This window comes from Orycteropus afer, unplaced genomic scaffold, assembly GCF_000298275.1.
Source record: "Orycteropus afer afer isolate SDZICR_OR568_19922 unplaced genomic scaffold, OryAfe1.0 scaffold00041, whole genome shotgun sequence".
NCBI classification, from domain to species: Eukaryota; Metazoa; Chordata; class Mammalia; order Tubulidentata; family Orycteropodidae; genus Orycteropus; species Orycteropus afer.
In genome coordinates, this window is record NW_006921628.1 from 14,672,713 (window position 1) to 14,696,331 (window position 23,619).

General features: G+C 40.0%; 1 protein-coding gene across 1 annotated transcript in view; it reads left to right on the top strand.

Moving 5' to 3' along the window:
- The window catches only part of PTPRG (protein tyrosine phosphatase receptor type G), a 995,540-nt gene that overhangs the window by 554,443 nt on the left and 417,478 nt on the right, over window positions 1-23,619 (top strand). The window contains exon 4 of the mRNA XM_007937293.2: window positions 9,006-9,154. Within this exon, the coding sequence (XP_007935484.1) occupies window positions 9,006-9,154 (149 nt within the window). The remainder of the gene's footprint in view (window positions 1-9,005; window positions 9,155-23,619) is intronic.

Below are 23,619 nucleotides of genomic sequence, written 5' to 3' on the forward strand. Positions count from 1 at the left end.
CATGGACTGCCAGAAGAACAAACAAATCTCTCATGGACAAAGTGCAGCTGGAATGCTCCTTGGAAGTGAGAATGGCCATGCTTTGTCTACCTGCTTTGGTCCGATGGTCAGAAGGGACCATTCCCTGGAGAAGGATGTCATTCTTGGTAAAGTGGAGGGTCGTTGATAAAGGGGAAGGCCCTCAACAAAATAGATTGACACAGTGGAAGCAACAGTGAACTCAAGTATAGCAAGGATTTTGAGGATGACATGGGATAAGGCATTGTTGCCTTCTGTTGTACATACGGTCACTATGAGTCGGAGCTGACTCTACCGCACCTAACAACCACCACCAAACCAAAAAACAAACTCACTGCCGTCCTCCTTGGGTTTGCGAGGCAATATCACTATGGAAGTAGATTGCTCAACCTTCCTTCTGAGGAGTGGCTGGTGGGTTTGAACTGCCAGCCTTCTGGTTAGCAATCAAATGTCTTAGGCACTGTGCCACCAGAGCTCCCAACAACAACCATCACAATCCCAGATAAACTGAATTAGATTCTCCATTTTAACAAGTTTCCCCAGGTGATTCCTAAAAATACCCAGAAGATTCTTAGGTATGCACCTGGGGATTGAGTATATCTGGGGTGAAAATGAAAATTTTCTGCAAGGTGTCAAACTAGAATGAACTGGTTCAAAGCCCTGAAGCTAATTACTGCCTCTGCAATGCCTTGTGGAATCACTGCTCTGGTCTCAGGCTGATACAGAAACTAATGAAGAGCCTTACCTAGAGTCATCATCAACCTGACGTTATGTGCACCTTAAAGAGTCTCTGGGTAATGTAAGTGCATACTTGGCTGCTAACCACAAGGATGACAGTTTGGTTCCTCATGGAAGCAACCTAGTTCTGACAATTCAGCTGTTGAAAGCCTTACCACAGTGCTCCTGTGACACATACTGGGTCACCAGGAGTCTGGGTTGACGTAAAGGCAACTGGCTTGTTTTTATTTTTATTTTTTATTTTATTATTATTATTATTTTTTTTTTTATTAGGATTTGGGTGAAGATTTACAGAGTAAATTCACTTTTCATACAGCAGTTCACATATACTTTGTCTCATGACATTGACAACTGGCTTGTTTTTAAAGAGCTTTTCAGTGACTTACTTTCTGATGTTTGATTTCCTCCTAAATTCATGGACTTTAATTAACACTTAGCCCCCACTCCAAATGTGATTCTGTGGTACTAGCATGGTTGTCCAAAAATTACATGTATATACAAGCCTTTAGTAATCATGAGATTGGAAAGAAAACGTCTAGGAAATCTGTGTATATATTTATCTTCATACCATTCAGTTTGGTCTTTCTATTTTGTTTGTTTGGTACTCTAGATAAGTCTTTCTCCTTGTATCTCTTTGAGCTTGTACTTTTTGCTCTTTCATTCCCTGCGTCTTTCCCCCTCATGTCTCCTCTGTGGATTTACTCTCACCTGGGTCATGTCTCTGTCTGTCAGCCTGTTTTGCATCTGTTTTTCCCCCTTGTCCCTAGCACTGGTGCCCCTTCCTTCCTTCCTTAAAGGTGATCACTTTATTTATTACATATATGGAATAGAGAACTTAGTGTTAACCTGAGTGGTAACCTTAGTGATAACCTGAGCATTTTCTCATTTCAATAAAACCTCTCTTATCCCTGATAATGTTGAATTGGAAGGGCCTGGATACGTGAAATACACAAACAATTTCCCAAGTATATTTTCTTGGGGTTTCCACATTTGCTTGATAACAAACCATTACCTTTATTTTTATTCTAATATTCCACTCTTTCACCTCAATTCTGAATGGTTCTTAGTAGTTGTTAGTTGCTGTCAAGTCAGCTCTGACTCAAGGTGACGACCCCCCCATGTATAACAGACTGAAACGTAGTCATTGGTATGTTTGAGTCTATTGTGTCAATCCATTTCATTGAGGGTTTCCATCACCTTTACTGGCCCTCCACTTTACCATACATAACGTTCTTCTCCAGCAATTGGTTCTTCCTAATGATGGGTTGAAAGTAAGTGAGTTAAAGTCTCAGACAATATTGTGTGATGCATAGGATTTTCGTTAACTGTTTTCCTATTTGTAGTCTACAAACTCTACTGAAACCTGTCTATAATGGGTGAACTTGCTGGTATTTGAAATACTGGTGGCACGGTTTTCAGCATCATAGCAGCACACAAGTCACCATAATGTGGCAAACTAACAAGTGAATGGTAGAAAAGATCCTGAATAGATACAAATGTGAGGGACTGAAAGTAGACCAGGGTAGGGCCATCATTCCAAGATAATGGTTTATTTTTAGCTCTGAGTATTGTTTGTATCACTAATGAATTAGTCATTTCCCTTACAAAGAAGCTACCAAGCTTTCTGATTAAAAGAAAAATTGCAGCCAAGTAGACAGATGTTTGGAAACATCTGGATGTTCAGCATCATTTACATTGGGTATATGCAACCCCAACTTTGTACTAATGTAGGACATCTTTCATTAGCTCAAGGTTGCACAAAAAGGTAAATTAGGTTTCATTTAAAAAGAAAAGTTCATTGTTTTGGGGCATGCTAAATCTCAATTAGTGAGCTTGGCTGTTAACCAGAAAGTCGGAGATGAGAGTCTACTAGATGTGCCTCAGAAGAAAGACCTGGTGACCTTCCAAAAACTCATCCATTGAAAACCCTGTGGAGCACAGGTCTACTCCGACACACACATGGGATTGTCATGAGTTAGAATCAACACGAAAGCTATTAGAAAGGGGTAAAAAAGTATGCTTTGGCTCTTCATTTTTTAAATACTCCTATTTCAACAACAACAACAACATTTCAAAGGCTCCAATTCTTTGGTTCATTCATTTCATTACTCTTCAGTCTTCTCTGAATGCCAGAATTCAAGTCAGAGCGATTTCACTGGTTTTCTGCTGGATGTAGAAATTTACAGCCCTCGAAATTCTGTTGGGCAGTTTTATCCTGTCCTATTGGGTCACTATGAGTCAAAATTGACTCAGTGGCAGTGGGGTTGGTTCCATTTTACTTGATAAAACTACAGGGTCTATTTTCTGTCTTTTGAATGTCATTTCTTTTTAGTTTTCCTCACAACCTTTGCATTCAGGTGATAGAAACTAGTTTCCAGGTAGAAGGCTAATTTACCAGTGTTTTGAATTTGGAAGTTTATTTTTGTAAGGTCCTCCTCCTTTTTTTAGGGCATGGAACCCTCTGCTTCACTCCTATTTGTTGTGTTTCAGGTGGTTAAAGGGGCAACTAGTCCACCTGGTTCATCTTACTCAGTTTAATACTGAATTAACTGAGATGCAGAAAAAGCTCACAGCACGATGTCCCTTCAGTAGTTAAGGTTCCTCCTACTCCACATGTTCAGCTTCTCTTTACTGATTTCCTGCAGTAAGCTCCTGGCTTTTGTTTCTGCTGGCCACCTGTTTCCTTCCTCCTTGTCTATAAAGTAGAATAGTCTCTCTGTCTGTCTCTCCCTCTTTCTTCCTCATTCTTACTCTCACATGTATCAAGAGCTTCCATTTCTCTTGGGATGAAGACAAGCTGCTCAATGTCTCTTCCTCATTCTCTAGACTTTTTATGTCACTAAACCCCAAAGCCCATGGATCTTGGACACATGGTAAAGAAATCTCAACTTGAAGGCTCTCTACTTTTCTACTGCCTCTAACATTCTGCTTTGATTTCCTCACAATCCATAGTAGTAGTTTAAAGAGCAAAAGGGTAATTTTAGAAATACTGCCATTGACAAATGAATTTCCTGCTTCCTCCACATATCGTCTTGTTTTCTAATCTTCGGTTCTTTGCTTATTACCTTCCTAATCTTCACCTTATCTAGATTCAGTTGTTGCTTCTGTTGGTTTAATTTTGAATTAGAATGCATTATTTATTTATTTATTATTCTGGTACTGTAGAATAATGATGAATGGAGAAATAATTGAAGTTGTCAGGGATTTCATTTTACTTGGATCCAATCAACACCTGTGGAAGAAGCCATCAAGAATTCAGATGACATATTGCACTGGGCAAATCTGCTGCAAAGGACCTCTTTAAAATGTTGAAGAGCAAAGATGTCACTTTGAGGACTAAGGTGCAACTGACCCAAGCCATTGTCTTTTCAGTAGCCTCTTATGCACGTGACAGCTGGACAACTAATAAAGAAAATGGAAAAATTGATTCATTTGAATTGTGGTGTTGGTGAAGAATATTGATTATTTTGTGGACTGCTCTGGTGGCATAGTGCCTAAGGAATTTGACTACTAACCAGAAGGCTGGCGATTCACACCCACCAGCCACTCCTGAGAAGGAAAATTGGGCAATCTACTTCTGTAGTGATATCACCTTGGAAACCTAAGGAGGGATCATTATGTGTTGGCTCTGACTTGACGATGATGAGTTTGGTTTTGGTTTTATGGACTGCTAGAAGATCAAAGAAATCTGTCTTAGAAGAAGTACGGCTGGAATGCTCCTTAGTAGCAAGGTTGGCCAGACTTAGCCCCTTGTGCTTTGGTCATGCTATGAGAAAGGGACCAGTCCCTAGAGAATGGTATCATGCTGGGTAAAGTAGAGGGTCAATGAAAAAGGGAAGGACCCTCAATGAGATGGATTCACACAGGTGCTGCAGTGATGGCTCAAGCATGGCAAGGATTGTGAGGATGGCACAGGACTGGACAGTGTTTTGCTTTGTTGTACATATGGTTGCTGCGAGTTGAAACTGACTCAATGGCACCTGATAGTCGGAGCTGTGTGTCAACTTGGCTGGACCATAATTCTGTGTGCTTTAAGTAGTTGTGATGGGATCAGATGTATATGTTTGAAGCAGCCAATCTGTTGAAAAGGAATTTCCCTGGGGGTGTGACCTGCTTACAATGTATTTATGGACATCCTAGGAAAAGAGACATTCTTCTGTGGATCAGAATCCTGTTGTGCTGCCTACAACTGTCTGTGAGCAAACGATCCACCATTCAGCCTCAAGATCTTGGATTCATCATTCATTGGAGTCAACAGCCAGTATACTGCCTTCCAACCTTGAGCTTGTCATCCCCTGCAGCTGTGTGAATTGGGAAAAGCCTCCAGCTTGACGTTTGATCCAAGAACTTGGGACTTCTATAAGTGTATGAGCCATTTTCCTAAGATAAATTTCTCCTTCTCTCTCTCTCTCTATATATATAAAGTTTACTGGTTTTGCTTCTCTAGAGAACCCAGTGTAACACAGCACCTAACAACAACATTCTAGTATTATTTATTCACTTAGTCTTTTTTTTTTTCCAATTGGCTCACTTTATTTTAATTAAATGAGTTGATTTTAAAAGTATACTTTCTATCAACACCATAAATTGAAAAACTAGTGCAATATGACAGAAATTGATTTACTGTTGGAAAAAAATATATATAGTCTGTGAATGTAAATCAAAGTTATCAAAGTTAATAAATTCTAGCTTAATGTTTACTCTTGGGTAAAAGGGCAAATGAATTAGTATCAGGGAAGTGTGGCACTAAATAAAGACTTTCTTTCCTTGATGTAATCAAAGGAGTGAAATACTGAAATAGTCAAGAAAAGGAAATAAGATCTTACTCACCTGTGGCTTTTAGGCCACACTTGCCCTTGCCATTGTCACTATCTAATGACACTTACTGTTTTTTTGAATGACAAGATTTGCTTTAAAATGGTGCTGTACCTGAAAATGCAGAGTTTATACCTGTATGATTGTTCTTCTGTGTTACACACACACACTGTCCTGTCACTAGAAATGAGTTGGAGATTAGTAGCCATTGACTGAGTACTTGCCAGGTTCTGGTACTGTGTTAAGTGATTTCTATTTGCGGTTTCATTCAGAAGTCCAAGTAGCCTCACAAAGTAGAGTCTGTTTTCATTTCCATTTAAACAGGACTGGAAACTGAGGCACATGGAAGTCAGGTAACCTGTTTAGGGCCACATCACTGTTGAGAGCGGCAGAGCGGGATTCCATCCCAGGTCTGGCTTTGTCTTGCGCTCACGTTCTCGAGATATTCTGCCCTCTATGGTTACCATCTTAGGTGCATTCTGTTTTGAAACAGCAGTGCTGTCTGCAGTCATCAGAACATTAGTACACAGTTGCTGGGAAAGTTCTTCTTTCCTGTTTTATATGTAAACAAAAATACAAGCATTTTCGGAAAGGGAATATGTGCATGGGTCATGCTGTGTGTTCTAGTGAGAAATTCTGTAAAATGAAAAATGAGATTAATGTTTCAGATTGCACAGTTTCCTAATTATGCTTTTAATTATTCATATAAAACAAGTAAAATGACCCCTGACAGAGACATAAATGATTTAGGTAAAATCAAATATTTATAAGATGCTGCGCCCCTTGGTGTATGTAACAGATGCACTCAAAATGCTTTGCCTTTGTCCTTCTGATGCAAAATGTTATGTATAGAATGAATAACAGGCTGAGAGTAAACAACAGTGTTTAAGACACTGCTGAACTAATTCTTACATGTTTTGACATTGGGACTAAAAGTATATGTTTGGTATAATTATAATATTTTAACTTCCAAAATAGAGGTCACCGAATGACAACCCTGCTGCTTACTTTCACATATTTAAATGGTTGAAGAGAAAAAATTAGATGGACAGTAATATTTCACAACACTTGTAGATGATATGAAATTCAGATTTCAGTATCCATAAATAAAGTTTTATTTGAATACAATCTTTCCCGTGTTTCTTTATAGTGTCTATTGCTGTTTTCTGGGTTACACAGGCTGAGTTGAATAGTCTCAACAGAGGCCGTATGACCCACAAAGCCAAAAATAATTACTGTCTAGGCCTTTGCAGGATGTTTGCCGATTCCTGTTGTAATATATGACCAGCACACAATAAAGGTAGCTATAGCATATTTAATTGATATAAGAAACAGTTAGTTTTACATCATGTTATACCTTAATTGAGTGTGCCACTATTTGAAAGCATGCTGTATATTTTTCAGAAGTTGGGGGAAAAAAACCTGCCTTTTGAGTGCAATAAAAAAAAGATTTATAGGAGCGGAGTTCCTTTACTTGCACTTAATGTTTTTTTTTTTTTTTTTTTTTAATAAAGAGAAGTTTTAAAACTATTTTGTTTTAGAAGTTTGTCATTAGTCTAGTTCCTATCTTTTTGGAGACTGAGTGAACTTCTAAGATGCAACTCTTGGTGTCTCTCTATCTGGAGCAAAGAAGAATGAAGCCAAAGACTCAAGGAAACAATTAGTCCAAAGGACTAAACGACCATGCGAACCACAGCCTCCATTATGCTGAGACCAGAAGAACTAGATGGTACCCAGCTACCATTATGAACTGCTCTGATCAGGATCACAGTAGAAGATCCTGGACAGAGAGGGAGAAAATGAATGGAGATCATAATTTGAGATCATAGAAAGGACAGACTTACTGATCTGACAGAGAATGGTGGACCCCCAAGACTGTGGCCCTTACATATCCCTCAAGCCTGGAAGTGGGCCGACCTCCAGGGATCAATTTTCAACTGAATAGTAACACCAGAGAGGAAGGTGTTTGTCAGAATAGTCAACCATACAAGACCAAAAGGCAACATTGATCCAAAAACAAAGCTCAGGAGGCAGGAAGGTATAGGAAAGAAGATGGTGATCACAGAATGGTAACAGGGAACCCGAGGAGGAAGTGGAAAGAGTGCTGTTACATTTGGGGGTTGCACCCAATGTCACAGAACAAAATCTGTATAAATTGTTGAATGGAAACTAGTTTGTTCTGTAAACTTTCACCTAAACAACAATACAAATAAAAGTAAGGCTCTAACCTGGGGTCTCTTTCAGAAAACAAGACAATGAGGGTATATAACAGCTTTCTCATGGCTTATACAAATGTGACTTTTGATTACAAACCATTTAGTATACTAGCTAGTATCTTACACATATGTCACATCTATTTGTTTGAATGAATGAGCTAAGGTGCTGTAGAGAACATAAATGAGGGAATGTAGCACATGTGAAATAGAATATTTTTATGCATTCTAATACTACTTGAGTATGAGTCCAGGTTATTTGTTCTTACTTTCTCTTGACCATGTTTCAAAGGAGAGGGGTGTGCTTTTGAAATTAAGAGTTTGAATTGGCTGAACTTCTGTGCTGTGGATCTTCTTATGTGTTCTATTGGGTGGGCTAAGAGAATTTTTCTTACACTTAAAATTAAAAAGAAGTAGAATCTCATTATCTGCCAATATGTAAGTGCCTTAATGATTATATTCTGCACTACACTGTCCTGACTCTGTTATCGAATACAATAAATGGCACCCCAGTCCAAGATAATCTTACCACTTTATTGCCTTAATACTGGAGGACCCCCAAATTTTATTTCCTTACATTTTGCCTAAGTTTTTTCAATCAAAGAACCATGGCTGTCACATCTGGTTTTTCATATATTTTTCCCATCTTACTTTACCTTCTATCTTTGGGTAACCTCAGGAATCAAAGCTTTAAAAAAAAAAAAAAAAAAAAAAACCACTCTGCAGATAATTATGATCATCAAACAGATTTAGGCAATACTGATTCTAAGCAATACATTTTGTCATTGTCTCCCCTAACCCCCATCTATTAAATGGTTAAGAAATTCTGAAACCATTCCCTGGGATTTGTCTTGATTTAGAGCAAACCACTGACCCTCTGAAGGAGCTCTTGTGGTATAGTGCTTAAGGGATTTGGCTGCTAACCAAAAGCTCTGTGGTTCGAACCTACCAGCCGCTCCATGGAAGAAAAATGAGGCAGTCTGCTTTCATAAAGATTTACACCATTGGAAACCCAGTGGGGGTCGCTATGAGTCAGAATCAATTCAGTGGCAGTGAGTGAGTGACCCCCTGAGGTTGCCATGACTGGTGTTTTGAACTTGTTTGGGCTAATTTTTTTAATAGCTACATGGTAATCATGAATTTTGTTACATACAACATAGAAATCATAGTTTGGTTTTGAAACTCACTTCATTTTTCTCCCTTCCTTTCCATTTTACACAGTGGCTATCCTTCTGAAAGATGACTATTTTGTGAGTGGCGCTGGCCTGCCTGGCAGATTCAAAGCTGAGAAGGTGGAATTTCATTGGGGCCACAGCAATGGCTCGGCGGGCTCTGAACACAGCATCAATGGCAGGAGGTTTCCTGTTGAGGTGAGAGAAACTTGAGATCTCAAACTGCTTTGGGTTTATACATTAATGAGATACTATGTCTTTACCTCCAGTCATTTTTCAAATCAAACTTGTGCGGTACCTACCTTTGTCTCTTTGGAAATCCTTTATCTCCAACGTGGCAGGAGGCTGTCTATCCTCAAGTGCCTCATCTTTGTTCATCTAGAGAAACACATAGAAGTCACAGACATCGTGATTTGAGCAGACTCACCCCAGGTCAATGATTTTCAGTCATTTGGTTCTTTGACACAGTTTCTGTTCACTGTCCGTTTCTGAAACTGTGCTTTCTAAAGGTGACATTTTATAGAAACTCTGGTGATTTTTTTTTTTCACCCTTCAGAGAAAAGAAAAGTTAGTTGACATATGAAGAAGAGTCTCAAAACCTTCTCAGTAGGGAAGTTGTTCTGAGGTTTTTTCCTCCTGCCAGCTGCTTAGGTAGTGGCTGTGGCCATAGGTGGCATGAATCCTGTTAGCTTTGCTGGGATCGATGGTGACATTTTGCTTCCCCTGTGTTGGTTTTCTCACAGAACCATGCTGCCAGGAACAGGAAGGGTGTGGGTGCAACTAGGTCATGTGCTGATGTGTATCATCTTGGAGCAGGGGTGAGGCAGGGAGCAAGTTTCAAAACTTGTTTATTAATGTTGGCTGGGAACAACATATCCCTTCCATTGCTAACCTTATATTCCTTTTAGTCTTGATTAGTGTGGATATTCTTTCGTTACTACAATACTGAGATATGCATGTTACAAGCCTTTTGTGCTATAAGTTCAAGCCTTTGGCTAGACAGAAACGTTTTATGTGCCTCTGAGTATTTGTTATCTTTCAATCAAAGGAGCCAGGTATCCAAGGAAAATTTTCACTCTTAGTGTATTGTAACTTCTGTTAAGGCATGGTCTGCTTTAAGAATCTCATGAATGTTTTGGATGCCCTTTACAGAGTAGGTGCATGTATATATCTACATACAGGTTTACATTGTAACTTACAAGGTTTCATAACTCCTGCCTTCTCCCCAAGCCCATCATGGACCCTTTAGGCATTTCTGAAACTTAAGTAAATAATCCCTACAACAGGAGGAAGTCAATATTTCTGTTTATTGTGGAGCCAAGGTCCTAAGTCTCTGTAAGAAAGACAAGATTCATACAGGCATTGGTTGGAATAATGCTTTACTCCCACAGAGAAGAGACAGATAACAATCAGTTCTATATGTGGCTGTGGGAGCTCCCATAGCTTAGTGCCTAAGGCACTTGACTACTGACCAGAAGGCTGACAGTTCAAACCCACCAGCCATTCCATGGAAGGAAGGTTGGGTAGTCTACTTCCATAGTGATACTGCCTCAGAAACCCAAGGAAGGATCGCTATGAGTCGGGTCCTACTCAACAGCACATAACAACAACATATGTGGGCGTTGGTCCCCCATGGCCAGTGCAGGGCTGGGGATCTCCATTCAACCCTCCTCCGTGCTGCAGGCAGAGGACCCCATTCCCTCCCAGCTGGGAAAAGACATAGCAGTGAGGTTGGCTAGCTGCCATATGATGCACATACTTAGGCAATAAGCAGTTCAAAGAAGATTTGCTTTGTATCCAGAATAGGGAAGGAGGTTCCCTGATAAGGAAAAGGAAAAAGAAACTAGGATAGAGGGAGGCTCAGTACCCAGCTCTGTTACCAGTGAATGTTCCAGGCTCAGGGCTCTGATTAGGTGTTCCAGGGGAAGGCATGAAGGCAGTGCAATGGAGTGCTCTTCCAACATTTGGAGGTGCTTATATGTACCTATAGGAGCTCTGGTAGCATAGTGGCTAAGGCACTTGACTGCTAAACATAAGGCTGGAGGTTCAAACCCATGAGCCACTCCTCAGAAGGAAGGTTGGGCAATCTACTTCAGTAGTGATACTGTCTTGGAAACCCAAGGAGGGGTTGCTATGAGTCAGGTCCGACTCAACAGCATGTAACAACAACAAACAACAACAACATATGCACTTATATGGAGCTCTGGTTTGTAGTGACTCAGACATGTGACTGCTAACCAGAGGGTTGGCAGTTCAAACCCACTAGCTGCTTCACAGAAAGAAGATGAGTCAGTCTCCTTCTGTAAAGATTTACAGTCTCGGCAAGTTAGTGGAGGTTGCCTTGAGTCAGAATTAACTCCGTGACAATGGGTTTTTTTTTTTTTAGTTTATATGCACATATATGTGTCTCTCCTGTGATTGTCAGAGAAACCAGAGATTGCTACTTTGAGAAAATGCTTCATATTTCTTGTTTCATTGACAAATTCTCACTACCAATTTTTTCCCTCTGTTAGACCTCCTCTCTATGTGATGTTTCTTGTCCTAGTCACGCTAATTATAGGTCACATGAGTAGAGTTTGTACTTAATGGGCTCTCCTCCTCCCTTTAAGTTGAATGAATCATTTCTTAGAAGTCTTAGCTTTATTTGCACTTAGAAAACTTGATTCCTAGAAACCAGTTACATCATGTTTTCAAGTGTGGAGTTTCCCTTCTGACCTTGTTGACCGAGTCCCAGTGAGTTGTGAATTGAGGGAGTAGTTTGTGTCTAGCCAACTTTGCTCTCAAGCCTTTTTGTCTTAGAATTGGGTTGCCATTTGTTTGGTGAGTGTTGTTTCGGACAAAAGACCTGTACTTGAAGCTTTAAAAATTTAATCTGGCTGCTGCATTGGAAAAGAAGACCCCTGGGGCTAGGAACTGGGAACTCAAACCTCATTCATAATCACATCTCTACCCATAATGCCGAGATGCTCCTGTCTCCTCTTTACATTTGATTCTGGAAAGATATATCCAATAGATGTATATTCTTCTGCAAGCTTATAATTTTAAATGAATATTTTAGTTTTCCTTTGCTCCAAGAGAGTCAGCGAATTCAGAAACTAATTTGAAATGGCCCCAGCAGTGCCCAGACTTAATTTTTGGTCAAATTGTTTAAATATTTTTCTTGTAAGTAATGCCGGATCGTAAGGCTCCGTTAATAAGGTTTGTCATGGAAGTCCATCTGTTTCATAGCTTGCTTTTTTAAATGTGATAAACCTGTTAAATTACTTGGTGGATATATTTGGAGGAACTTTCTTTTCATAAATTAATGGTAACTGGATCAAGTTTAACTTTATGCACAAAAAAGTTGTTCACTATTGCAGCAATGTGTCTGTAATATTTTATGTTAATTTCCTGTACACAAGCTCTTTATAAACACAAACTCTTGAGATTTATGTGGTTTGTACATCTCAGACTTGGTCTCTTTCATTGCACATAACTACATTGTTTTCTAAGAAACTAAAATGAAAGTAAGAAAATTTTAATTTATCATGTCATAATGTATCAGGATTGGGGACACTATTCATCTGACTATGTGCGTTGTGTGAAGGGCCAGAAAAGAGTCATTGCTGGGATAGACTGAGATAGATAGATTGGAGGGGTAGACTAGAGCAGTGCTTCTCAACCTGGGACAGTGCTTGCCCCAAGGAACATTTGGCAGTTACCTGGAGACATTTTTCACCTTTTTTAAAAATATTATTACTGTGTGTATACTGGGCAAATAATCTGAGAACTTAGACTTCATGAAGAAGAACACAGCATCAGGATTGGAGGAAGACTCATTAACAATCTGTAATATGCAGAGGACACAAACTCGTTTGCTGAAAGTGAAGAGTACTTGAAGCACTTACTGATGAAGATTAAAGACTACAGTCTGCAGTGGGGATTACACCTCAATATAAAGAAAACAAAAATCTTCACAACTGGACCAATAAGTAGCATCATGATAAAGATTGAAATTGTCAAAGATTTTGTATTACTTGGTTCCACAATCAGCATGCATGGAAGCAGCAGTCAAGACATCAGATGATGCATTGCACTAGATGAATCTGCTGCAAGAGAGCTCTTTAAAGTGGCGAAGAGCAAAGATGTCTCTTTGAAGACTAAGGTGCACCTAACCCAAGCCATGATATTTTCAGTTGCCTCATATGCATGTGAAAACTGGATAATGAATAAGGAAAACCAAAGAAGAGTTGATGCTTTTGAGTTGTGATGTTGGCAAAGAATACTGAAAGTACCATGGACAGCCAGAAGAATGAACAGATCAGTCCTGGAAGAAGTGCAGCCAGAATGATTCTTGGAAGCAAAAATGGTCAGAAGTCATCTCACTTACTTTGGTCATGTTGTCAGAAGGGATCCTTCCCTGAAGAAGGATATCATGCTTTGTAAAGTGGGGGGTCAATGAAAAAGGGGAAAGGCCTCAGAGGGATGGGTTGACACAGTGGCTGCAACAGCGGGCTCAAGTATAGCAAGGATTGTGAGAATGGCTCAGAACTGGGTAGTATTTCATTCTGTTGTACCTAGGGTCACTGTGGTCAGAGTCAACTCCATGGCACCTTATAACCACAACATTGTTGTAAAATATTTGCCAACTCAGCATTGCTACATTGTAATTCAGTGATGTTGGAAACATTCATCATGTTGTACAACCATTATCACTGTCCTCTTTCAAATTATTCTATAGAAACTCAGTGCCTCCTAAGCAATGACTCCTCCTTTCCCATGCCCTCCTACCCCAGTCACCACTGGTAACTTTGTCCCTATACATTTGCCTATTTCATTACGGTAGTTAAGTTTTTTTGTCAACTTGGCTGGGCCTGGTTGAGTGCTTGGGCACCTGGTGGTAGTTATTCCCCATGATGAGACTGGTAATCAACGCCATGGTAGAATCTACTTTGAGCAGCTGTGTAGCTGCTTTAGGGCTGTGGTCTGCTTTTGTATATACGAAATAGCTTTGGGAGTGGTCTCTAGCTTATGGCACACTTGAACCCTGCTGGTAGCCAGGTTGTTGTTCAGCAGCCTGCCGACCTTGGGACTTTCAGTGGACTTGAATTAATGACCTGCCATGTGGTTTGGTAACATTGGGACTGTGCCTTCTGCTTGTCAGCCTCAGCAGCCAGTAGCTGAGTGAAGAAAACCCTCCAACTAAAGTGCTGGGAGCAGAAGGCAGAGCTGAAGCCCAATGTGGAGGGGCTTTCACCCAGCCTCTAGAGCCTGGCACTTTGAAGTCAGACTTAGAGCCTCCAGACTGTGAGAGAATAAACTCCTGTTTCTTCAAGCCATCCCATTTGCGGTACTAGGTAACTAGAACATTCGTATAAGAAGGTAATCATACAGTATTTGTCCTTTTATGTGTAGTTTCTTTTACTCAGCATGTTTTCAGGGTTCATCCATGTTGGAACAAGAATCAGGACTTGGAAATATTTTTGGTTGTCACATTTGGGGCCAGTGTGTTACTGGGATCTGGTGGGTAGAGGCCAGTGATGCTGCTAAACAGTACAGTGCCAAGACATCCCTCACGAACAGAATGATCTGGGCCAAAATGGTAGTGCCCTGGTTATGAGACTCTGAAGTAGAGAATGCAGTGTGTTAGTGGAATTGAGCCTTTTTTACTTGTATATATTTATTAAAAAAAAAAAAATCGCTGTCATTGAGTTGTTTCCAACTCACAGCGACCCCATTAGTGGATTCAAACCCCCAGTCTTTTGGTCAGCAGCCAAGTGCCTCAACTACTAAACCACCAGGATGCCTTTTATACTTGCATAGCATGTTGTTGTTGTAATGTGCCGTCGAGTCAAACCCGACTCATAGCGACCCCTCCTCGGGTTTCCAAGGCAGTATCACTACAGAAGTAGGATTGCCCAACCTTCCTTCCGAGGGGTGGCAGGTGGGTTTGAATTGCCAGCCGTCTGGTTAGCAGGCAAGTGTCTTAGCCACTATGCTACCAGAGCTCCCTGTATAGCAGTGTTACATATATTTAAATCATGAGGACTCATCTCTTGAGAAGTTGTTCCATTATCTTGTAGTTTTTAAAGGAAATGTGCCTAGATATTCAGCTTGTACTTTGATATATAACAGCATAGGTGTCACTTGTTCCCTTCGACCCTATGTGAAGCAGAGTCATGACCTTAGAAATTTCTATAGCAGCCTGGTCACTCTAGATCTGCAAGTTGATGCTTGAGCATATGCCCCACTAGAAGCTGGATCTGCTCCCTAAGGAGCAGGCAAAAAAAAGAAAAAAAAAAAACACAACTGTATAGGTTTGGTACCTCCCAGGATTCTTTGAGTTCATCTAGGGCAACTTACTTTATACACATTTAGAAATTAGAACTCTCCACATTTTCCTGGCTGAAATCCTAGTCTTACAGTTTCTACACTTGAAAACATCCAGAAGGAAAAGAAGCTCTGATGGTGTAGTGAGTGGTTAACACATTTGGCAGCTAACCAAAAGATCCCTTGGTCAAACTTACTAGCCACTCCACAGAAGAAAGATGAGGCAGTCTGCTTCTGTAAAGATTCACAGCCTTGGAAACCCAATAAGGGGTCACTTTGAGTTGGAATCTACTCAGTGGCAGTGAATTTACTTTTTTGTTTTGTTTTTGGAATAGAAGGCAGAGAGGGGATAAAGTCTTTGTAAAATAAAACAAAAACCCTTTAATAACCAGCATTCTTTACAGCTTAGTTAAAGTTAGAAAAGAAAGTTCATGTTGGGCTGCAATCCCCAGCCCAGTTTATTGCTCATCTACCAATAACTTTTTATTGAGTTATCTCATTTGTGAAGATACTGAGATACAAAGGTGGACAGGGAGAGTGGGGTCACTGACCTCAAGGTATTTGTACTCTTGTGGTGACACAGAAATAAAGGAACAGTCACAAAAGTAGCTATATAGTTTCTGTTATGATATGGTCTCTGAAAGAAAGGGTCATTTTGTGTCAGGAGATGGAAGGCCTCTGGAGACAGTGATGTTTACTGAGATGAAAGAGATGGATTGGGGCCGGCAGGGCTGTGCAAAGGCCCTGAGGCAGGTGATACTTGGTAAGTTGAAGGAATAAAGAGAGGTCAGTGTGAGAGTTGTGGTAGGCAGGATAATGACCCCTCAAAGATGGCCACGCACTAAAACCTGGAAACTATGAAAATGTTTACGTGGTGAAAAGGAGTTTGCTGCTATCATCAAGTATCCGTAAATGCACAGTATATTCCATTGATTAAAACAGTTACTCTACGATCTGTCATCTGTCCAATCATGGTTACCTATAATGGCTTCTATCGTCTCCTAAATTTTCTTCCTATTCCACACACATTTGGTCTTATTTGGTAGGTCTGCATAATGCTAATAAGAATTGCATCATATGGCATTTCCACTAATAGCTGAAGTTGGAGATAATGCAAAGAAAAACCTCCAGATAAAACCTCTGAGAGCTCTATTAAAGTAGAGGTTCATTGCATGCTTGTTGTCTGAGGTAATTAAAATCTTGTTTATTACAATAAGAGATTGCAGGAGTTGTTGATTCAGACTTATTGGTGCTTTATGAGTTGAAGTCTTCAATAAGCTTAAGTGATCCAAATTGATTGTGTGTGCCCTTTCTAGTGAAACTCACAGGTGGTTCATTTCAGCTCTGTTTAGAGCATCTTAGCAAGTGAGTGGAAGCAAGGACATTTTTCCTAATACATAGTATGTTCACTATGCCACATGGTACAGGTCTGCAATCCCTTTTCCCAAACCCTTAGGGCCGGATGTTTTGGAATTGAGAATGTTTTAGAAACGTATTGTGGTGTATATACCATATATATTCCAGAAGACACCTAGGAAGATCTGGGACTACCTCCTTTAAATGCATCAATATTTCTGTGCAAGCAGATGTGTATTTACAATACGTGGGAAAAATCAGTATTCTCGGGAGCTTCAACTGTCTTCCCACTAAGTTTTTACACCAGAATTATAAATAACAAAAAGCCCCCACCCACCCACTCCCCGTCACCCAAATACAAAACACCACACTTGAGTTTTGGAAACTTTTGAGATTTCATAATAGCCGATAAGATTTGTGGGCCTGTATTTTTAAAGCTGGATACATTGTATAGCATCAATGGTTTGTGTTCCAAAGAGCTCTGCTTATTGATAACCATGCCTCAAGCTTATTAAGTCTGTCTTGAAGGCTGGATGTATTCAGACACTAGACTCTTCTGCTCCTTGGTGGTTCTTTGTCTTCATAATGTGAAATAGTCTTTGTTAAAATTAAGGATTGTCCAAGGTCAGGGGCATCTAGCTTTAAGCTAACTCTGTTATGCGATTAATTCCTACTGTGATGTTCTATTTGGGCCTGAAGTCTTCTTTAGATGTGTCACCTTGACCTACTGCTGTCTACCCGCATCCCACCTTCCTGCCTTAGGTCACACTGATCATTTGCCTTTTACTTGGTAAAATGGATCCTGGTTCTTCCCTAGAATGTTTCAATTATATTGCAATTATACAATTAACTTGCATTAGCACCCTCAGTTATGGTTTAGGTGACCTGTGTCTGCCTGCTTTATCCCTTGTGGGCTTCCTTCTTGTGACTGTATCACCCTCTCCACAGTGATGCAAACACGGTAGGCTTCTACAAACTGTAGCTGTGGACCAGCCCATCTAAAGATTGGGCTTCCACATGGATCTCTGGGCTCAGTTGCATATTCTACAATGTGGACTAAATGTTGAGTTGGACTAGAGTGGCTTTTAGTTATCTGTTCATTTCTGCTGGAAATAAATCAAGATATATGAAATGCCCTCCTGAAGTTTCATGTTACACTTTGGCAGGTTAGACCCTTTGAAGAGTTCTGCATTGAAAAAAATCCTTGTTTCAGTCAACGTCTTTTCCAAACTTGTTGTTGTTGTTATGTGCCATCGAATAGCGACCCCTCCTTGGGTTTCTGAGGCAGTATCACTACCGAAGTAGAGTGTCCAACCTTCCTTCCGAGGAGTGGCTGGTGGGTTTGAACCGCCAGCCTTCTGGTTAGCTTCTGGTTAGCACTACGCTACCAGAGCTCCCTTTCCAAACTTAGAGGACCATTAATCTTCTCTCTCTCTCTCTTTCCCTCTTACTCTCTCTCTGTCTCTCTGTCTCTCTCTCTATTCACTCTCTCCCTCTCTCTCTCCCTGTAGTTATTAGTATCACTCTTTTGGAAATGCAGGTTTATAACTTCTCCTCCTTTACTCCATGTTTCTTGTAAGAACTGGGGTCTCATTCAAATAAGTATTCTCAGAGGCTACCAATGAGGATTTCACATTTCAATTATCCTGAAAATTATAAAGGCATCTTGGCTTGTTTAAAAAGCAACTGTTTAGTGTCTTTATGAACATGATACTATCTTGCTTTGTCATTAGAGGGAGCTGTCATGAAAAGGTGGAAACAAGATGCTTTCCACTAAAAATAACTTTGGCATGATCATACTTTCACTTTTCATCTGCCTTGTAACTTTGTTTAAATTCCTGGTACTCTGAAAAGTTGCTTTGTTCACTGGAGTGCTTTGTCAGGTGAGCTCAAGACAATGCCAATTTTCCTTGCCCTATCCTTGCATGGAACATTGGATGTGTCCATGGATTGGTCATCTGTTGCTTGCTGTTCTGTGGCATAGCCAATGATATCTTGTTCTGTAGTGAATGCCATGAAATGGCAAGGGAATTGATTGAAATTTAATTAATGATTTTATTGAAATAAAGATTCCGTTTGGCACAGAATGTTTCATCCGTTATTAGTGAAATATTTCATTTCCATCTGGCTGATCTTTTATGTATATGTCCCGTGTTAATTAAGAGAAACATTTGAGGATGCCCTGGCACTCAGAGTATGCTCAGTGGAGAAGTTAATGCCTGATTGTACAAAGCCACAGAACAGGCTTTGTGAAGTAAAGGCAGCCTTGGTCCCTGGTGTGGTAAATCTCGAGATGTCTGACAGCTCTCATCACAGGGATCATCCTTAGATGTGAACTTGGCTCAGGGCTGTTTGATGGTGTGTCATTGACACACGGTATACTGATAGCTGATTGAACTGTACTGAGAATTACTGTCAAGGAGATGACACTCTCTGAAAATGAAACCCAGTTAAATTGGGAGATATTCTTAATGTGAAAATATGATGACTTGGGGGCTCTCAGACAACCAAAGGGAGGGTTAGGGTCGTAATGCTGGTGATTGCATTGTTGGTGGCTGTGATGGTAGTGGTGGTGTTAGTGGTATTAGACATGGTGCTGCTGGCGATGATGATACTGGAGATACCATTTAACATGCATTTCCCTGTATTAGGTAGAGTCCCTAGGTGATGTGAATGGTTACTATGCTCAGGTGCTAATGAAAAGATTGGAGGTCCAAGTCCACCTGGAGCTGCCTCAGAAGAAGAACCTAGTGATTTACATCCAATCAGTCAGCCATTGAAAACCCTGTAGGGTACAGTTCTACTTTGACACATAGGGATCTCCATTAGTTGGTATTGATGTCAGCTTTTTTCTTTTTTGTTTTAAAAGCTGTGTCAGGAACTTCCATTTGTTCACTCATTTAATATTTCCATCAGTCTTATTGAGGGAGGTGTTCTCAACATACTCATCTTCGAGATGGTACAACTGAGCTTCTGAGAAGTATGGTGACTTCCCTAAGGTTTAATGCTGCTAATCTTGAATCTGGGCCCTGATGTCTTCAACCACTAGAGTTGGTGTCACCCAGTGTGATAACTCATGGTATCAGCTCCTCCCTCCAGTGGCCTTCCTCTCATACCAGACCATACAGAATCCTTTGTCATACTTATTTTCAGTTTTTATATAGGATAGTACATGAGACTTATAACTGTAAATTATTTAAATGTAACATTTCTTAGGTTATGTAAAAACTAACAAAATCATTTTGTGAAATCTCTGTACACTGAATTACATTATTAGTTACAGCCTTATATCACTAGTAACTGATTGGAAGCCTTTTTGATTTTCTTCCTTTCCCTTTAATTACTACTTCATTCTCAAAAAAGTTATTGATACAGATTCACAAATCTTGATTACCACAGTATTATAGCTGAAACAGCAGAAAATTTGACAAAATCAGTGAGTATAAAAATATTGGCAGTGACAAAAAAATGGTGCATGCTTAAAATGTGGGTGCATGCTTATAGTGTGTACAGAAGAAACTATGTGATTTGAAGTGTCATTGTAATTGAGTGATAATGACTGCTCTGTCCTGAAACTCATTAGAAGGTTCAAAGAGTATATTAGCGTAGAGTTTTAGCCTTGTGGCTATATTGATAAATGTAAGCTGAGCTTACGAAAAATGTTATTGCTATAGGTAACTACACAGATGTTTTCATAAAATAATAAATTTCATAAAAAATAACAGACAGTCATTCTGGTGTCACCCCATCTGACAGTATCACCCAGTGTACTCCGGTCCCCTGCCCTCCCCTCATGATGCCAGTGGTCTCCCAGATCTTCACCATAGCTGTTTTTATTTGATAAGTAATTCTCTTGTTTTTCTTATCATTGCTTTAGGTTGTTTTCAGAACCACCGATACAGTAGAAGTAACTTTGTTAAAATCTTAACTACTGTTTATTGTACATATAACAGAGAAAAAAAAATCAAAGAACTTCAGATGTTCAAAGATGGCTGAGCAAGTAGTAAAGTATACAGAGAGAAGATGTGAAGGGACTAGAAAATGCTAGCAGCCCTTTTCCTGGAAATGTCTCTGGACATCAGTACACATTTTGTCTGGGTTGACCACTTCAAACTATTTTTAATCACTTAGTGTAATGCTGTCCAATAGAAAATGTAGTGGGAACCACACATGTAATTGAAAATTTTTGGTAGCCACATTTTAAAGAGTTAGAAGCAGCCATTGAAATCTGTTCTAATAATCCATCATATTTATCCTAATATAGTCAACATATTATTATAACATGTAACCAATATAAAAAATTACTGAGATCTTTCTTTTTTTATTATTAAATATTTGAAATCCTGTGTGTGTTTTACACTTAAGCATATCTTGGTTTGGAGGTTCCTCATTCAGGTACTCCATGGCCATGTGTAGCGAGTAGGTCCCTTACTGAACCAGGCAGCCTTAGGAGCTCTAGACAGCAGTTCTAGAATTTAGATGATAAAGCAACCAAAATGCTGACACAATTCCTTAGGAGAATTTTTAATGCCAAATTTGTAATAATGTTGACTTTTTCTTTCCGACAATAAGATACATACAGTAGTTGACTTTCATATTGGGGTTCAACTTACATGTTGAGAAGCCTTTACTTAGGTGTGGTATTAATTTCATCTTTATAATCTTTGCCTCCTCCCCACCCCTTTTACATTTCTTTTTACATGTTGTTCCCAGAGCTTTCAACACTATTCTCGGAATCCATTTCCAAGCTCAGAAACTGAAATAAAGCTGGCTGGGGAGACCTTTGTGTGCTAAAGGTAGAGACCTCAGGCAGCTGTATCAGATGTATTCTAAGTTCAAGTCAGAGGATTTATGGGTCCATGGCTAAGTACTCTCCCCCCTCTTTTTTGTCCTGTCAAAACTTGAGCAGAAAGGTTTCAAACCATCTTAAATCTAAAGCCTTTAGCTAGTTCTTTAGTGACACTGTCACTCAGAAGGGACAGTGAGAAAGATTTATAAGGAATAGAAAGAAGTCAAGATTGAAAGAAAGTCAGTTTCCTCTCTCCCCTTTAAATCCCTGGCACAGAATTTCCTCTTACCCCCTTTAATGGAGTGAAGAGGAAATTCCTAAAGCCTCCCTACTCCAACAGCACCGCCTGCCCCTTGTTGAGCACAGATCCTGCTGTGGGTATATTTACTACGATAAGGAGAACATCTGGGAAAATTGACCAAAATCCTATTTTATTTAAAATCTTCTCCTAAATATTTGAGAGTGTTTTAAAAGACAGGGCTTTAAAACTCAGGTTAATATATGACAGGTATTTAGGTTAATAGTAAAATAACTTCTAATTCCTGGCTCTTACTGTACAGATGAAGCGCTTCCATTTCTGAGTCTCCCTGGTAAAACCTTTAGTGCTTGGGTTTAAAAAGTTCAGTATTTCAGGGAATCTTCTTAGTTAATGTCTTAGTGTCCACCATTCTCTGACCAGTGAAGGCTTGGAGTAAAGGAAACATTTCACCCCATATTTTCCTGCCATTTCTCAGCCAGGCTCTCTCCGTTTGCTTCTGTCTTCTAATCTGCCTTCTCTGCCTTTGTCTCTTCCTCACCTCCCCCACTTCTCTTTTTCTCTCTCTGTCTCTTTCTTCATCACACTTTGTCTCGTTTATTGGCAGGGCTAACCTAAAGGTTGGTGGTTTGAACTCACCCAGCAGTACTGCAGAAGGAAGGGCCTAGCAGTCTGCTTCTGTTAAGATTACAGGCAAGAAATGGAGCAGTTCCACTCTGTCACACTTGTGGTCTCCATATGTCTGAATCGACATAACAGTTGGTAGCATAGTGCCTAAGGCACTTGGCTGCTAACCAGAAGGCTGGCGGTTCAAACCCACCAGCCACTCCTCAGAAGGAAGGTTGGGCAATCTACTTCCAAAGTGATACCGCCTTGGAAACCTAAGGAGGGGTCGCTATGAGTTGGGTCTGATTCGAAGCATATAACAACAAGAACAAAAGCAACAGTACATGGGCTAAAATAATCATAATCATATGTAGACAGCACCCTTAAAAAAAAATGTACCCTCAGTTGGTACATTTTGTGTTATCTTGTTAGTCAGTCTTAATATTCTGCATATAAAAGTGTTCTATGGTTAAAGATATTTGGGAAATGCTGCATAATGTATTTCTCTTATAGCTTGATAATGGGCTAGTGTAATAAAATTCTTTAGAAATGCTTCAGTAGAAAAAGAAACCTGCTTGATCTTAATGTAACTGGGAAACTAACATACAGTTAACCATGGAACTCTTATTACTATGTCCTGTGTGATTAATGATGCAGGGAAGTCACTGAGGGAATGCTGCCCTACATAGTTCGTTCATTGTAGAGCCGTTTTCTGCGATGGAATATGTTGTTTTTGTTAGGTGCTGTCAACTCTCTTCCAATTCATAGGACCCTATAGGACAGAGTAGAACTTCCCCAGAAGGTTTTCTTAGCTATAATCTTTATGGGAGCAGGTGACTAAGTCTTCATCCCATGAAGCTGCTGATTAGTAGAAACCACCATCCTTTCAATTAGCTGCTGAGCATTTAATGATTGCACCATGAATGTTCCCTCATGATGATTCAGTCATACTCGCTTAACTTGCATTTGGCCAATGTATGGATTGCACATATACCCATGGTCCCATGAGGTTATAATTAAAAAACACTCACTGGCGTCAAGTCAGATCTGACTCCTACCAACCCCTCCTTGGGTTTCTGAGGCAGTTATCTTTACAGAAATAGATTGCCCAGCCTTCCTTCTGAGGAGTGGCTGGTAGGTTTGAACCACCAGCCTACTGTTTAGCAGTCAGATGCTTTAGACACTACACCACCAGAGCTCCTGAGGTTATAATTGTTGTTGTAGTTGTTATTTGCCGTCGAGTCGGCCCCAACTCACAGCGACCCCTCCTTGGGTTTCCGAGGCAGTATCACTACGGAAGTAGGATTGCCCAACCTTCCTTCCGAGGAGTGGCTGGTGGGTTTGAAC